The 18,985-nt window shown below is 36.9% G+C and overlaps 1 protein-coding gene across 1 annotated transcript in view; it reads left to right on the top strand.

The window, feature by feature from the left end:
* CFAP47 (cilia and flagella associated protein 47) overlaps positions 1 to 18,985 on the top strand; it is a 230,371-nt gene that overhangs the window by 75,265 nt on the left and 136,121 nt on the right. The window contains exons 35-38 of the mRNA XM_063304691.1: positions 9,857 to 9,954; positions 11,805 to 11,921; positions 17,427 to 17,561; positions 18,440 to 18,552. Of these exons, the coding sequence (XP_063160761.1) occupies positions 9,857 to 9,954; positions 11,805 to 11,921; positions 17,427 to 17,561; positions 18,440 to 18,552 (463 nt within the window). The remainder of the gene's footprint in view (positions 1 to 9,856; positions 9,955 to 11,804; positions 11,922 to 17,426; positions 17,562 to 18,439; positions 18,553 to 18,985) is intronic.

Raw genomic sequence — 18,985 nt, 5'->3', positions numbered from 1 at the left:
CACCCCCACCAACACAAGCAGGGCAAGCCACGGTATATAAACTGAGAGCAAGGCCCACTCCCTCTTTGCACTGAAGATGTTGCCTACTCTGGCAATGAAACGTCTGCAAGAAAACAACAAGGCTCAGAGAGCACCAAGGACTCCACAGTTCAACCCTGAGCTACAAATATTTGCTTCGATTGGTAACAAAAAATAGCCTGTCTACATTTGGTTAATATTATTAAAAAAAAAATCCATCAAAACCCTTAAAAAACTATCCTAATAAACACATTTGGATAATTAACCAAAGCATTTATATATTTAAATATTACATCTTCCAAAATGAAATCATTAACCCAAGAACAAAAACCTCCATCTAAACCTTTAAGAGATGATCCTGATAAACACATTTAAACAATTATTCCACTTCAAAATAAACCAGGACAGTTACATATCTCAATATTACAACACAGAGCTTTCCCCTTACAAGTCTCAAATTTAACAGCCTGCCTTGTGAAGTCCAAATATTCTTCAAAAACCTTCCAGCCTGTGAAGCCTAATTTTTTTCTTGATCTTGATATTGCAGTTACAAAGCCTTTACCATCTCTTCTTTTGCTCCCAGAACTCTATCTTCAAATCTCCTTGTTGTTGTTTATTCGTTTAGTCGCTTCCGACTCTTCATGACTTCATGGACCAGCCCACGCCAGAGCTTCCTGTTGGTCGTCAACACCCCCAGCTCCCCCAGGGACAAGTCCGTCACCTCTAGAATATCATCCATCCACCTTGCCCTTGGTCGGCCCCTCTTCCTTTTGCCTTCCACTCTCCCTAGCATCAGCATCTTCTCCAGGGTGTCCTGTCTTCTCATTATGTGGCCAAAGTATTTCAGTTTTGCCTTTAATATCGTTCCCTCAAGTGAGCAGTCTGGCTTAATTTCCTGGAGGATGGACTGGTTTGATCTTCTTGCAGTCCAAGGCACTCTCAGAATTTTCCTCCAACACCACAGTTCCAAAGCATCAATCTTCCTTCTCTCAGCCTTCCTTATGGTTCAGCTCTCGCAGCCATACGTTACTATGGGGAACACCATTGCTTTAACTATGCAGACTTTTGTTGTCAGTGTGATGTCTCTGCTCTTAACTATTTTATCGAGATTTGTCATTGCTGTTCTCCCAAGGATTAAGCGTCTTCTGATTTCCTGACTGCAGTCAGCATCTGCAGTAATCTTCGCACCCAGAAATACAAAGTCTTTCACTGCCTCTACGTTTTCTCCCTCTATTTGCCAGTTATCAATCAAGCTGGTTGCCATAATCTTGGTTTTTTTGAGGTTTAGCTGCAAACCAGCTTTTGCACTTTCTTCTTTCACCTTGATCATAAGGCTCCTCAGTTCCTCTTCGCTTTCAGCCATCAAAGTGGTATCATCTGCGTATCTGAGATTGTTAATGTTTCTTCCAGAGATTTTAACTCCAGCCTTGGATTCCTCAAGCCCAGCATGTCGCATGATGTGTTCTGCATACAAGTTGAATAGGTAGGGTGAGAGTATACAGCCCTGCCGTACTCCTTTCCCAATCTTAAACCAGTCCGTTGTTCCGTGGTCTGTTCTTACTGTTGCTACTTGGTCGTTATACAGATTCTTCAGGAGGCAGACAAGATGACTTGGTATCCCCATACCACTAAGAACTTGCCACAATTTGTTATGGTCCACACAGTCAAAGGCTTTAGAATAGTCAATAAAACAGAAATAGATGTTTTTCTGAAACTCCCTGGCTTTTTCCATTATCCATCGTATATTGGCAATTTGGTCCCTAGTTCCTCTGCCTTTTCTAAACCCAGTGTCATGAGTAAGGATGGTGAGCAGGGGGCTCCCATCCAGGATGTAAAGCACATGCGTAGTACTGAGGAATTAGGTAGCCATTCAAAGAGACACAGATCGGGCTCGCCTTAGTCTTTGGGGTTTATATGTCTGGGTTTTTCCCACGCTTCTTCAGTTTGTTAGGATTTTCTGTTATGTAGCAGTAATAAACACTAGAGACCTATTCCTTGTCTCAGCGTGGTTCCTGGCTGTTAGGACATCCAGCTTGTACATCTGGCAATTCTCGCTCCATGAGTTGCTGAAGTCTACCTTGCAGGATCTTGAGCATTACCTTACTGGCATGTGAAATGAGTGCCACTGTTCGATAGTTTGAACAGTCTTTAGTGTTTCCCTTTTTTGGTATGGGGATATAAGTTGATTTTTTCCAATCTGATGGCCATTCTTGTGTTTTCCAAATTTGCTGGCATATAGCATGCATTACCTTGACAGCATCATCTTGCAAGATTTTGAACAGTTCAGCTGGGATGCCGTCATCTCCTGCTGCCTTGTTATTAGCAATGCTTCTTAAGGCCCATTCAACCTCATTCTTCAGGATGTCTGGATCTAGCTCACTGACCACACCATCAAAGCTATCCCCGATACTGTTATCCTTCCTATACAGGTCTTCCGTATATTCTTGCCACCTTTTCTTGATCTCTTATTCTTCTGTTAGGTCCTTGCCATCTTTGTTTTTGATCATACCCATTTTTGCCTGGAATTTACCTCCGATGTTTCTAATTTTCTGGAAGAGGTCTCTTGTCCTTCCTATTCTATTGTCTTCTTCCACTTCCATGCATTGCTTGTTTAAAAATAATTCCTTATCTCTTCTGGCTAACCTCTGGAATTTTGCATTTAATTGGGCATATCTCCCCCTATCACTGTTGCCTTTTGCTTTCCTTCTTTCTTGGGCTACTTCTAGTGTCTCAGCAGACAGCCATTTTGCCTTCTTGGTTTTCTCTTTCTTTGGGATGTATTTTGTTGCTGCCTCCTGAACAATGTTGCGGACTTCTGTCCATAGTTCTTCCGGGACCCTATCTACTAAGTCCAGTCCCTTAAATCGATTCTTCACCTCCACTGCATATTCCTTAGGAATATTAGTGGGCTCATATCTAGCTGATCTGTGGTCTTCCCTAATCTCTTTAGTCTGATCCTAAATTGTGCAAGAAGAAGTTCGTGATCTGAACTACAGTCAGCTCCAGATCTTGTTTTTACCGACTGTATAGATGTCCGCCACCATTGGCTGCAAAGGATGTAGTCAATCTGGTTTCGGTTTTGTCCATCTGGGGAAGTCCATGTATAAAGCCGTCTCTTAGGTTGCTGGAAGAGAGTGTTTGTTATGCAGAGTGAGTTGTCTTGGCAAAATTCTATCAGCCTATGTCCTGCTTCATTTTGTTCTCCCAGGCCATGCTTACCTGTAATTCCAGGTGTCATTTGACTGCCCACCTTAGCATTCCAGTCTCCTGTGATGAAAATAACATCTCTTTTAGGCGTGTTGTCCAGTAGGTGCTGCAGATCCTCATAGAAGTGCTCTACTTCAGCTTCTTCAGCATCTGTGGTTGGGGCGTATATTTGGATCACTGTGATGTTAGATGGCTTGCCCTGAATTCGAATTGAGATCATTTTATCGTTTTTTGGATTGTATCCAAGCACTGCTTTAGCCACTTTACTATTAATTATGAAAGCTACTCCATTTCTTCTGTGGTCCTCTTGTCCACAGTAGTAGATCTGGTGGTCATTTGTTGTGAAGTGGCCCATTCCAGTCCATTTCAGTTCACTGACGCCCAGAATGTTTATCTTTAATCTTGACATCTCACCAATAACCACATCCAATTTGCCCTGGCTCATAGATCTTACGTTCCAGGCTCCAATGGTGTGTTGATCCTTAGAACATCGGAGTCGCCGTTCAGCACCCGCACCGTCGGCCGCTAGCCGTACTTTCGGCTTTGAGCTAGCTGCGTCATCAGATCTGGGGGTTGGTGAAATCATCCTCTGTTCCTCCCCAGTAGCATTTTGACCATCTTCCGACCTGGGGGTATCATCTTCCGATGGTATACCGACATATCTCTGGTTGTACTGATCGATTTTGCTTTCACGGCAAGAATACTGGGGTGGGTTGCCATTACCTTCCCCAGGGATCGCATTTAGTCTGACCTCTCTGTCATGACCTTCCCGTCTTGGGTGGCCCTTCACAGTTTAGCTCATGTCATCATTGAGGTGCTCAAGCTCCAGCATCACAACAAGGTAACGATCCTTTGCTGAAGTTCAAATCTCCACAGTTCAATTTTTCTCCCTTCACTTTTTGACTCCCAAACATTAATCCTCATTTTCTTCTTTAGAGAAGAAGCATTATTCTCAGAGTAGTTTAACCCTTGTCATTTTCTTCACATTGTTGGTACACTTTGGATTCTACAAGTTCTGAGAGATGGTCCAGAACTTGAGTGACCTTAAGATAGAATTCTTTAAAGATTGCTTTAATTTCTTCCATGACTTTCCACAGCACCCTCTATGTTTATGGCACCTTCTAGTGCCTCAAGAAGGTAAAACCTTTTGGCAGCTAAATTGGGAATGTCCTTCAGGAAGTATTCAATCTACATAATAGAAAGTACAAACAGAGGCCGTTCTTGGGGGAAAGTGAAGGCAGATACTTGGAATTCAGCTCTGCAGATTCAACAAAATAGGGAAATCTTTTGTAATCCTCAAAACATTAAAAAAAAACATCAAAAGGAAAGCAAAAATCTTTAAATCCCAGCATTCTGATTTAAATATTAAAAAAAACAAATTTCCAAATTAATAAATTCCAAAAATAATGAAAATCACCAAGATTCCACATTTGTTGCAAAAAGCCTCTCTTTGGTAACAAATAAAAAAACCCCTTAGTGTTATAGAAATAGGGTGGGCAGAGTCTGTTTTGAGCTTTAGTGCTTGCTTGTGAAAAGATCTCATCTTTTCCCAACCACTGAATTGTTTTTAATAGCCATGCTATTTGATTTTTTTAGTACATAATTTTCCAGCTGTCTAAGATACTTTAATATACATAGATAAAGAATTAATAGGCCAAGTACATATAGATATAACATATAAGTACAAAACAGCAAGCAAGAAAGAAATCATGCAGCTCTTTCTTTACTTAAAGGCTTTGATTTATACTTCTAAGCAAATTCAAGTTGCCACTGACTGTCTAATGACATTAATAAAAATGAGGAAGCTCTGACTTAGATTTCATACTAAGAAATCATACTATGTCTAATATAAGATATTGAATCATCCTCATGTTCTCTTGTTAATCTTGCCTTGGCATTGCTTCAGGCTTTTAGAATTGAAGTACTTTAATTACTTTAAATATTAAAAATGTCCAAAATTATGCTTTTGAATTGGGTTACATTTTAATTCATTATAATGTTTACCCATGAGCCCATTGCTGATGCACTGTTAGTTGATAAATATTCTAAGTGATGAGCTGTATTAATGATTAAAGTACACAAATGTAATTGTCAGTCAAGACATATGGGGAATTCTGATTAATAGATTTGCTAGTTACATATTCATAAAGAAAACAAGTAATTGTCAAGATTTTAAGAAAGTACATACTGAAGCAGAGGTAAAGCTAGTTAACCTAGCTGTACATCAGTAGATGGAAAATGTTGTTTCATTTACATAATAGAATACAGTTTCATTTGTTAGAGAAATAAATCTAAGTGATTCAAATATGTTTAAAAATTGTCATGTACTATATACTAATGTTCAAATATAGAAATGTATACATAATAACATAAAATACATAATTTTAGAAGTAATGTATATTTAATGATATGAACATATGATTAATTTTCATGGTGTCCAACTATTACCTACAGTACACACAAAGAAGAGAAACAGACAGAGGTACTCTACATGCCCCCTTGTAGAGTGAAGGGAATGTTTAAGACTGCCCTATATTTGCACAGGTTTACCGTCAAGCGATGTAACAGAACTCAATAGAGCTCTTACAGCTGTATCCCTTAAACACGGGGAAAACATTTCTCACTCACAGAGACATTGGCTTGCTCTTTTAACCAGTCCCATCCTGACTCATTTTAATAGCCAGAAGGCACAGGTCAAGTAAGCAGGTAGTAGTCCTTTTTTTTTTCCAAATAGTTTTATTAAGAATAATAAATGAAAAGAATAAAAGCCAATACAGGCTACAAAAAATACAAACAGAAAACTACAAAAGGAAAAAAAGTGTGAAAAATATATAAAAAGAAAAGAAGTAACTTCCCCCTTCATCCCAGCAAGTAAAGTTAGTCTTAATAGCTTATCACCATCTCTATGTACAACATAATCTCTCTTCACTCCATAGCTCATCTATTGAGTAAAAAAACAAAATCCAAATGCTTTGTCAATCATTCTTTGTCAGCAAAAGTCCAGTAAGGGCAACCAGATATAACTTTTTTTCTCTTTTAGCCCTGATTGAATAAGCCAGCTTTGTATTCCTTCCCTGAGTTTTTAAAAATATATTTTAACCCCTCCAAAAAAAAAAAAGTCCCAGAGCTAGTTTTCTGTTAATCTGAGTTTCAAGCCAAAAAGCTTCCAGAACTTTAACAGATTTGTTTTGTATATCCAATAAGTAAAATTTGTCCTGTTGTTTGTTACTTCTGATAAAATCCTTCAAAACCTTAACTGAGCTCTTTTGTATATCCAGTAAAAAAAATTATCCAAGTCAGTTTCCTGGTTCAATATTTGTACATCTCCTTTAGGGAATAAGTCATCCATTGGTTCCATTTGTGTGCCTGTATATTTCTCCATAACTTTCTCATTGCTTGTTGCATTTAAGTCCCCCTTCAAAGTAATTTCAAAATCACCCATTGCAACTTGTTCTGTAACTTCATTTACAGCATGCTCTGTAGATCTTATCAAGAAATTTATCTATCTTGTCAAAAAGCTTGGCAGACAAATACTAAAAAGTTTGAAGTATAGATTTCTGCTCCATTTTCTTTATCCTCTAGCTCCCTCTCGTGTCCAGCCTTATTGTGGGTTGCCTTATTGTGAAAAGACTCAAAACAATTGCCATTTTATTTATTTATTTCTCAAATTTATACTACTGCTCATCTCCCCTCGAAGAGGGACTCTGAGTGGATTTTCCCATGAGAAAATTTCTTCTAGTTAATTCAAAGCTCTTTGTGAGCATTTAAAATTATAATTCCATCTGAACCTTTAATCTGTTGTTAAACTTTCGAAAGTCCATATTTAAGCACCCTTTTGCTATTTAATCCAATAAGTAATACTTTTCAAAAGCTTTTAAAACTTGCATTTAAAAGTTCTTTCTTCAAGGAGAAGGTGACTCACCTAGCAAATATAGTATAGTTTGCTGTTCCAAAGTGATTAAGAAGTGAGGCTTAATGCCCTTTGAAAAGGCTGTGTTAATGACTATGAGCAAAGATGATTCCTCCCTCAATTCTCAGCCACTTGACCCATAGGCAAACTGTGAAACGACAATTCCTGAGGTCTATTCATGAGGAGCAGCTGTGCAGAGTCACATGAACTATCTCAAAGATCTCTCCTTAATCTGGAGAGGATTTTGGCAGCCAGGATCCTGCATTCCATGCCGATCTCTGTTGTAACACTGTCCCGCTGCAAAAAGTGATGTTTAGCTCTCCATGGCTCTCAATTCCATCAAGAAGCAGGTAGTAGTCTTCATTTCTCTACAAATCTTGTCTGTATCACCAAGGTCTACTAGTAAAAAAAACAACAACAAAAAAACAATTCCAACTAACAGGACTACTAGTTGTTGAGTTTACATTTTTTTGACCTGCCTCAGTACTGGAGTTCAACCTGAGGTGAACTTGACTGACTTTATGCCCAAAGAACAATATAAATTGTTCATAGATAGTCACTGACTATTTTGGTTCCCCCTTCCAACATGTTGATGAAGGGGATGACTCATAGTATGGAGGAGCAATATTGGTCGGTTGCATAAGGATGAAATAAAGACAGAGAAGTAAGTACTGTTCCCTGATTTCATTACCACAGAGTAGGTTAATCCAACATCACCGCAAGGGCCACTAAAAGAACTGTCATCCTTTTAGGATGACAGACTGTTAGGCAGTGTGGTGGGAAATATGCTAAATGTATTCCTACATTTTCCCTGTCTTCCAGATGGAGTATTTGATCAGTTAAATAGAATTCCCATAGAACACAGACATTACACTTAATACCCTCTAATCCTAGAATACTGCACTACAAAAGTAGTCTTGCAGACAGAGTATGGAGAAATAAAACCTTCTCTATTTCAGTAAGTTCTCTGTGATACGTGCCAGGACAACATTTTCATCCAGGATTAAATTCTGGAGTCCCTGCCAGAACAGTTATGTTCGAGGGGCCACATCAGTGGTCAACCTTCCTGGGTTAAACTACAATCTGAAATGAAGGGGGCAGCCATCAGTCTTCCCTCCTTTCCCTGTAATGCCAAGTTGCAGTTTCCCACCATATATTTCCCCACTGCTTCACTATATGCTCCCAGGCCATTTTTCAATTTCTCTGTTGCTGACCTCAGTGCATCTCTTTATAGCAGTCCGTGATGCAATCAAGAATGCAGATTTGTTGCCAGTTAAAAACTCCTCCCTCACAGCATGCACATACAGGAGGTTCTTGCTTAACAACCATTCATTTAATGATGGTTTGGAGGTACGATGGGGCTAAAAAAAGTTACTTATGACCTGTCCTTGAAGTTGTGACTGCTGTACCTCCGCGTTCACGTGATCGCAATTGGCGATCTTCCCAGCCAGCTTCCGACAAGCCAAATCAATAGGGAACCATTGATTCACCTAACAACTGCAGTAAAAATGGTCATAAAATTGGGTCGGTTCATGTGATGCCTTGCTTAAGAACCGCATAGCTTAGCAACCAAAATTCCAGTCCCAATTGTGGTTGTTAAGTGAGGACTTCCTGTACTGTACTGTACTCTATATAGAAAATGAAGCTTATCCCTATAGCTCTGGGCACACTGAAACTATTCAACATGTCTCTTTCTACTGTTCATTTTATAGAAGCATTCAGAGTCTGATTTCTCCAATATTTATATGACTGCCAGGTTGTGCAGACCAATTTATGTTTTCTCACTAGTCTCAGATGGTAATTATTTTGTGACATGCTAAATTTGGGGCAGAAGCTTGTAAAATTTGCCGAGTAATGACTGTCAGTAAGAGTTAATTAGATCCAACAAAATCCTTACACATTTGCATGGTTGTGTTGTTGACTGTTATGTGCTTGGTTATTTTTAGTCACTTAGACCCGTATTTTATTGTCATAGGGTTTGGGTTTTTTTTTTTGCATAGAACAACATTTTCCCTTTTTCTTTCATATTTTAGATATAATATTCTATGCAATTTTAGTATCTTTATAACAATATACAGCTATTGTCATATATCAATATTAATACTACATATAGTTTTAGTATTAATATTAGTAATAATTCATTTTGTAATTCCTTGTAGAGTTTAGTTTTCTTTGTTTCTGTGCTATTAATTTTAATTCTTTATCTATTTCCTCACAGTCTATAGGTATGGTCTGGAGGGTTGTAAAATTTTACAGTTTTATGATACGTTATGCTGTTCAGTGGCCAGAAGAACTAACTATGAGAAAACAAAGCAGTGTGTTGCTCATGGCCCCCTATGAAGTTACTCTTTTGGAAGTGACCATATGCCCCTGGATGTTGCACCTCTTGTACTCCATTCTTAGGAGGCTAATAAAATCTCAGGCAGTTGGCTTCACTTGGGAGTTGGGGCCAATTCCTATGAAGAGAGACTGCTTCTGGGTACCAGGAGTCTCTAGGGAACTGTAATCCAAAGACAAACTAGAAAGCAGACAGCAAGCTGGAAATGGTTCCCTGTTTCTCTTAGTGTACCTGTATAGTTGGTTTTCTTTTCTGCAGTTGTAAGATGGGTCAGGTTTACCAGATGCACTGCAGATACACTTTTTTCCACAAAGAAAAAAAACAGCACTTTTATAAGTCCACAGATTTTGCACTATAGAATTCTAAAATCTCATTTCAAATAGGGGAAATACCTCCAACAAGATGGATAGTTAACTTCGATAGAGATCTCCTCGATGGCCTTGTCCTTGCTGCACAAGTAGCAAGCTATTGCCCTTATTTGGTAAGAAAGATTTTGAAAACATTTTGATAGAAATGTTATTTTTATGTTTGTTTATAATACATTTTAGTATGTTAATAGAAGAAACCAATATGGTACTTTCATGAAGTTTGAACCAAATAAAAATAATACAGTTTTATCATGTTATGACTGTATAAGCTACTTACTTCATATGGTTATCATTTTGGCTTGTACATTTTATCTCTCCTCTTTCTCTTCTCCCAAGTGTGTTACTTTTTAAACTATGCTCAAACTCATTGCTAAACCTTCTCGTTTATCTGAGTCTCCACTCTAGTGCTGAATCTTTTCAACACTAGGTTTATTTATTTATTTTATGCAGTTTGGTGCCACTTGACTCCAAAGCAAGGCTGGGCAGCAACAGTGCAATGACTAGAATAAAAAACCCAGATAAATAAGAACAAGGTAATATAGAACAAGAAGCAAACTAGAAAAGAGAAGAACAAGATGGGGATCTGGCTGACAGCACCAGAGCATATGCAACCAACATGCTGCAAGGGACTCCAGCTGCCTGACCCAAGGCCTGGGAGAACAGCCAGGTCCTTAAGGGCCTCTGGAATGCCATGGGGTTGGGAGCCACCCAGATCTCAGGGAGAACCTCATTCCAGAGGGCAGACGCCACAAGAGAGAAGACATACTTTCTGGGTTCTTATAGATGACTCTGTTTGATCAAAGGAACCTGAAGCATGCCAACACTGTTTTTTCTGTTCATCATGCTGTTCCCTGTGTTTGAATTCATCCATTTTCTTTACTGAAAAGGCTGCCTCTCTTCCTTGCTTGGGTGTCCACAGAGGGGCAAATAATTAAATGCATGTGACAGTGCAAATGCTATAACTTAGTACTTACATCAGTTGTCAAGGCACAAGTATGTAATTGGAGCATTTGTGTGATGAGATCACTGTGTGTACTGCTGTTTTGCTACCATTGCAGCTTGCTGCAGATGCTGCTGTTTCCTTGTAGCTGTTCTCAAAACTGTCTTACTTAACGTGCCTTTTCTTTCATCATCCTAGATTATATTGCTCTTCCTGATTACCATTTTGTAGTTCTGTCTCAGTGTCAGCAGCCATATTCCCAGCTGTGTCATTGCAGCAAAGGTTACATTCTCTGTATGTTGGGTTTTGAGTAGTTTAGATGTTCTGTCAACATGATGGCTAAATAATTTTACAGTGGAACCATTCTTGTTTCACTATGGTGGCTCTGAATTTAGTTCAAGTAGTTTCCAGGGAGGTATTGATTGAACCACTGAGTATACTTGAAAACACAGGAATGATTGGCGATCTGGTTAGGGAAGCAGGGGACAAAAAAGGGTAAAAGAAGGATAAGTGATATTTAATATAATTTTGTCTCGAAGAAACTAGAAAAGAAAAATTGAGAGTGGTCTTTGTGAAGCATATGTTTTTTGTACAGTTGCTGAATAAATCTGCCAGGGAACAATGCTTGGAATGACCTTTATTCTGAAATATTGGAGAGCTGCTCCTTGTCAAGAGTAAATATACTACTGGCTGGACTTGCTATAAGGAGGATTTAAGTATTTGTAATGGTAGAAAAGAGAAGTATCTTGAAGGGCTAAGAGGTGAAGAAATGGGGATTATTACTGCAGAGATATAGAAGTGCCCCATTCAGATAAGATGTCATCAAAATGAGCTGCAGTGTTCAAAAGGAAAAAAAGAGATTTAGCTGTTTTGGGGTTACATCTCAAAACTCCTGGAAAATGGATAGCAGAGGAGCAGATATATTAAAATATTCAGGATTGGTCAAATAGGGTTGCTAATAAAGCACCTGTAACTATTCAATAAGATCACCCAGAAAAACTTTCATTTTCGTTTTGGTTGCAGATTTCAACTCACTTTGTGAATATGTACACTCATCCAGCATGTTCTGAACAATTATTTCACAATGCCTTGATACTTGTAAATGCTTTTCATGCAATAAATCTTGACATAGATATAGTGGTAAGTGGTCCTATGTTACGTATGTTCTATGAATAATTGTATTTTTTCAGTTATACTATTTTATGTCCCTATTTTTAAAGTACAATATTGTAACTAGGTAGTTATATCAATTAACTATCATAATGCCATGTAAACCAGTTAGCATAAAAATATCCAGTTAACTTATTTTAACTTTTTGTAAGAATAAAAAAAAGTGAATAAGAATTTTAATTTTATGGAGGTTTGTAATGTTCAAAATGTGGAGGCTTTGCATTAATTATGCACTTTATTTATTTGATTTATATCTTGCCTTTATTTGTCATATCAAGTCAGTGTACATAGTGCTTCCTCATATTTTCACCACAACAACAGCCCTGTGAGGTTGATTGGACTGAGAGAAAGTAACTGGCCCAAGGTTCCCAGCCAGCTTCCATGACTAAGGAAGAACTAGAATTTACAATCTTCTGATTTCTAGTCCAGCATCTTAACAACTACACCAGTTTTTAATATCTGTGGATAGGAAATTTACTTTTCAGAAAAGTAACCACCAATGCCATCCAGGGCATAAATCCAATTAAAAGATGCATTTGTTAGAGGAAGTTAGGATGAATCACAATTTCACTCTGCTATCCAAAGAATTCAATTTATCATATTTTGGACACATTAAACAAAGAGCTCTCTGGAGAAGTTTATAATGCTGGGAAAGGTGCAAGAAAAGAGAAAACGAAAATGGCAGCAGCAAGATGGATGGTCTCAGTTACAGTAGCAATAGGTGTACCATGAAAAGATCTGAAGAACCAGGTTGGGAGCAGGTTGTCCTGGAGAAAATCTATCTTGTAGTCACTTGGAGTCAATGCTAATTGGATGTTAGATAATCAAAATGCAAACCTGTTTTTTTTAAAAAAAATGGAGATGGGGAACAATAGGGAAGAGCCATGTGCATCATATGCAAACTGAAGCCTAATGTAGTCAGTGCTGATAGTATTGGCACACATCCAAGTTATTGCCTAAACAGTGAACCAGGGTAGCTCCTACCCTTTGGAGTTGGGAGAGATTTAAATTCAGCACATATCCTGTTCTCCTAACTGTCAGCTTAGCTTGGTCTTGGCTTTTGATTTACCAAGATTTGGATTGTGGGAACCTGCCTTTTAAAGAGTTTTGCTCTTGCTAATTGTGTTGTACAAAGGTGTTGACATGCTGCTGCAAAAGGATATTCTTTTAAAAAAAATGAAAAATGACATAAAAGTGATGGTTTTGAATGAATTATTTAATTTATTTATTTATCATATGGCAGCACATCATACATATTACAAATATATTAAAAATATTGGGAATATAAAAAGGTATATAGGAAATATACATTGGTCATAGGGCAATTATAACTAAAAACAAACATTAAGATTACAAATACAGTCTTTTGCAGCATCAGTTGCCATCAGGAAATCAGCAAAGTTCCTGTTGTAAGCTCTAGTCTTACATTCTTGTATTATGTGTTTAACAGTTTGCCTGTCAGCCCCACAGTCACACCTTGGAGATGGTATCTTATCTCCATTGTTTTATTTATTTAGTACATACTATATTGTTCTACCACATTTCAGTTTTTTGTTACTTTAACAAAAAAATAATATTTTTGAGGTAAGTATTTTTAAGTGGCGTGTTTTTGTGTGTTTTGATTTCCTAGTCCAGCTTCATTTCCTATACTCCCATCCCATTACTAATTAGATCCTATCATGCATAGCTTTTTGAGCTGTAGTAATACGATAAACAAATGATTAAATGAATTAGTAAGTAAAGAGGTAATAAAATATTACTTTAAGTTTCATTTTTGGCTTTAGAATTGTGTTTTTCATTAATCTGTTTACATTTAATAACTTTACAGTTTCCTTGAATGATATTTCCTTTACAGGAAATATGTGATAATCTAATACATAGACATTTTGCACTTCACATGTGTAAAGATAAAGTGTCATTGTTCTCTGTATGTTTATTGTAGTAATTATGGTTTAACCAATTGCTCATTAATTTTAAATTTACAGTGCCAATTCTGGTATTTACCTAATTTATCTTTTAGTTCTTACATTTCTAATCAAAAGCTCTCTAGTCTTTTGTAACACTATAAAGGTAGAGAATATTGACTATAACATCTGTACTTTTCCAGCATACAGTCATATTGGAACAGATCATCTAATAGGATCGTGAAAGTTTAGAGGAGGGAAAAAAAACATGATTATGGGAGGCTAAAAATAAAGCACTTAAATTGAATTACCAGTTTAAGAAGGGGGTATATATTTGGTCATATTTTGTTATCAGCATGTGGTTTTTCTAGCTCTTTCAAATTATTTCTTTTATAGTTTGAGAATTCATTACTACATATTCTTGGATAAGAATTATTATTTTTATGGTCCGTATTCTTTCTATTTCTTTTTAAGACATAGAAAGAAATAGGAAGCCATAAGAATGTCTGGCTAGGAATAGGCTCAGTGGGAATATTGTGTTTTAACAGATTTTAGTCTTTCACTAAGCATTGCTAAACTGAACTCCAGGGTAATGCAGTTTAATGGCTTGATTTATCAGCTACTGCAGATTCTTCAGAAAAGATGCCTGTAAAAGTCCAGATGTTTACAGTATCTGTGTGTAGGCAGTCATAGTGTTATTGACAAGAAGCAAGAGCTGGACTGGGAGCCTGCTGTTCAAGTCACAATGCTATAAACAAGCTTTTATCCCCTACTTAATTTCAAACCTTTCAGTGTAATAACAATTCTCACCTACTTTACTGTTTCATGGGTTATGCAGTATCTTAGGTTACTGGCTGAGAGGTCATGGTGTGTACATACCATAACTGTTCTAAGAGAATTTCAATAACTCTCAGTCTGCTACAGAGCCAGATTCAGAATTTTGGTATAGTATACCAAGTTCTAAAAATTCAAGGTCAGGTTAGCTTAAAGAAGGCCTTTGTTTACCTCATTCTCTTAGGCATTTATGAGCTTCATGGAAAATTCTGCTCTTTGTATATCATTTGTTTTGGTTATGATGTATGTTTGTTTCCCATTATGTTTATTCTCTTTTGCTTGGTTTTAGATATTGTGCTTAAAAAATTGTTCATCTTCCAGAGTCAGTGTTGAGTTAGGCAGCCTCATATAATCTAAATAACAAACATTTAAATTATCCCTTTCCCTTTGCACAGATTTTTCATTCTGCATATTTTTTTCCTCTTTATTTTTCTCAACACTGGGAACATCTAGGTGAACCCCTATTTCTGGATGTTTTGGTGCCCTTTTTTACCTATGTTGCATGGCTGATGCACTTAAAAAAGAGGCAGGGCTTCCAGCAATGGTGACTACTTTGACTTTTTAAAACTGTACCCCCCTCCCCACTCCCTGCCAAAGATTCCCCTGGATATAAGTTATTTTCCCTTGGAATTCACTAAAGAGTGGGAATTCACTAAAGAGTGGGTTTGTCCTTGGTATTCATGAAAACTCTTGAGAGATCCCTTGCAACCAGGATCAGGAGGGCCATTTTGGCAGATTCTTGATTCTTGTCTCCAATGGGAGTGAGCTACATATGTTCTGCTAAATCTTTTCCAAATAGCATAACCTAAAGACAATCTTCCATTACTGCATAATTCAAATTACCAGCCTGCTGACAAGATAACTAGGACACTTTCTTCCTTGTCTTTGGCATTTATAGTGCCTTGTCCAGGTGTTGGTTGTTAATGAGCATGGCATGCATGGTGAAGATAGATTACTATTGGGTGTCCATTCACTTCTCATGGATGGAATAGCATCCATACTGCATTTAGGGAAATCTTTATAGACAGGTTTCTCAGTAGATGAAATGACCTCAGAAGTCTGTTCTAATTGTAGAGGACTTCTAAGGTTCTATCTGGTGGTATGATTCTATGACTTCTGTATGTTGTTTGCTAATGGAAGTGGAAACCACATGTCCTCAAAGACTCACCCATGGAATGGAAAGCAACTGTTGCTTGCCCAGTGTGAGTGGCCCCCCAATCCATAACAGATAAACCAGAATCTGGTATAAATTGAGATAGGCCCATGATTAGTGTGAAAATCATGAATGTCTGGTACAATCTTGCATCCACAAACCATGCCACAGACAATCTTGGCCAGCATTTGTAATAGACAATTTGTAAGACACTATCAGGTTCCCTATCCTGTTTATGTTCCAAAGATAGATCAGAGGGATTAATATAGACCAAGGCTATCCCACTTCCTTCCAGCAGTGCTTGGTACTGCACTGATAATCTGGTGGAAAGTTTATCAGAAATAGGAAGATCATACTTCATCTTTCATCCCCCCAAAACATAATGATCTTTTTTCTTTAACATACTGATTTCAAAAAGCTGCATAATATTTTTACTACTGTTAAGTAATATGGTAATTGATGCTGTTATTACTACCAAGAAACATAAAAACATGTTATCATGAAATAAATTTTCACTGACTGTTGTTCATTTCATCAAATAAATGATATATCGAGGTAGTAGTAAATACAAACCTGTGGAATTATAAAACTATAAACAATGAATTTTGCAGAAAATAAAATTCAGAAAGTACAGAAAGTAATACTCCAGAGTATTAAATATTATTTTTGAATACTACATATTTATGTTAATTAACCAGTTATTTAAAACATTCAATCCTGTTGCTTTATAAAAAAACTCTGAAATAAAACCACAGTAATAAAGGAGTGGGTATATCGTATCTCTCATTGATCTGATTATGTGCCATCAAGTCATTGTTGACTCTTAGCGACCACATAGATAGATTTTCTCCATGACGATCTGTCTATACCCTGGTCTTTCAGGTCTTCCAATGGTGCACTCATCGCCACTGTAACTGAGTCCATCCAACTTGCTGCTGATCATCATCTTCTTCTCTTTCCTTCTACCTTTCCCAGCATTAGAGCCTGCATCAGAGAGCTAGGTCTTCATGTAACGTGTCCGAAGTAGGATAATTTGAGCCTGATCATTTGTGCCTCAAGTGAGAACTCTGGGTTGATTTGTTCAATAATCCATTGATTTGTTTTCTTGAATGGTATTCTTAGGAGTCTTCTTTAACACCAGAGTTCAAAAGCATCAGTACTCTTTCTATCCTAGAGAAGCACATAACTAAATGTCAGTAAACTTTTTTTTTTACTGAATTTTAAGGTTTTATTGGTATGCTTTAATGTAAGCAACCAGTCACTAGAAATATATTTGTATGAAAAGAATTGTGAAAATTTAGACACTACTTAAATATTTCTATAAATTTCCTCTTGTTTCATATGTCAGTCCAGTACAAGAGATTCAGGCATCTGTTTTTCAAATATCTTCTTTTTTGTACTTCTGTATGTTGATGTTTGAAAAAAATCAGTTCTAGTTTCTAGGTTTTATTTTCTGTTTTGTAGTGGTTTTATAGATGGAAGATCAGTGGTTAAGATGATAAATTACAATCCCTTAACATCATTTTTTCAAAGTTTTTGTTTACAGCAGCAATTTACACTGCCTTATTTTTAATGTTAAATTAGGCTGAAGACATTTGTGATCCAAATCCAGTCATGATGCTTATGCTTTGTGTCTATTTATATGAGCGGCTTCCTCAGTATTTACCCAAGAAAACACTTGAGTTTGCTGGCCAACTTCATGCTACTATTCTTAGAAAGGTATTTCTACATTAAGATTTTAAATAGTTTTTGATAGAACTGAAAGTATAATATGGGCCTGGAGATTTCTGTTACTGATATTGGAAGAAATGAGTCTCAATATTTAAGCCTTATTTAGTAGATACTGGAAGATAAGATACAACATAAAGAAAAAAAGAACCTGTACTTACTGATTCATAGGTAGAGGGCTGGTTTCTGAATTTTAACCTGAATAGGGAGTCATAGCATATCAAATATTAGGTTATTATCTGCAGATCTGAAAAATGCATTCACAACGTTGTTATCCAGATGTTTTGTGCTTCAGTTTGCATAATGCCTATGATGACTGGTAGTTAAATTCTTCCAACATTTACAGTAAAAGTTTTGTCATCTTTTTACTATACTATACCACTTTTACTATTTAAAATGTTTTAGATAATGGGGCAATTTATTTTTAGTTTTCAGTTCTTTTAGGAATTAATCAGTTTTTATTTAGCATAATTATTGTAATAATCTATGATTTTGGAAGTCCCTGCTTTGCTACTAGAGCTATCATCCAGTAAAAGATGTAATTTAAAGCCTCATGCAACTCACTATCTCTTAGCTTCCCCTTCATCTGTAATAGGGGAATAATAATGCTGGTTTTTTTAGTGATGTTTTAAGGTTCCTTAGGAAATTTATTGGGGCATTCTCTATAAAAAAAAAGTATAATATGTAGCTCTTCATGAATTTTGCCTGTCTTCATGCCTTGCAGCTGCTGCATTTACTGAAATGGAAAAAATACATAGTATTGTTTGTCAAACTTCTTAGGAGGACTTTTTATGTAAGCCTTTTTGGGGTTGCTCTGAAAAGGGGAGTAAAGAGATTCAATAAATGAAAATATTGTATTTTTGCAACAGATACAGTTGAAAAACCCCAGCACAAAACCCTTGGTATACAATGCTACAATTTTAGGAAGAGAATCTGCTGCTTTTTCATTACCTAAAGGAAATACTGTCACAATTTCTCCAAAGTAAGTAAACTTCCATTTGGTTAATGACTGTCTCCCCACATCTTCCTCTAGACATTGTTATCTTCCAGATACTTGCTTTATTGCATCTTCAGAATTCTGTGCTTACACAGAATTTGCTGCTCATCCTGAATACTTTTTTATTGTTTTACTTTTTATTTTTTTCAAAAATACACCACTTAAAAAGCAGCAGTTAGTGAGCAGTCTAGCGCTACAGCAAAGAAGTACATGAGCTCTATATTGCTCAATACATATTGTAACCTTCAGGTCTTTCCAGAGTTTAAGAAAAGTCCTTATCGTGATTTGTTCCCTGTTGGGTGATCTTTTTGTAACATTCTCCTTGGGTGATTCTCCCCTTCCAAATTCGTCACGTCTCCATAAGTCCTTGCCTTAATATATCTTAGCCCAATAAAAAATACATTCACACAGGCACTCA

This window comes from Candoia aspera, chromosome 5, assembly GCF_035149785.1.
Source record: "Candoia aspera isolate rCanAsp1 chromosome 5, rCanAsp1.hap2, whole genome shotgun sequence".
Lineage (NCBI taxonomy): Eukaryota > Metazoa > Chordata > Lepidosauria > Squamata > Boidae > Candoia > Candoia aspera.
The sequence above is the reverse complement of the archived record's forward strand: the minus strand, read 5'-3'. Positions and strand labels throughout refer to the sequence as shown.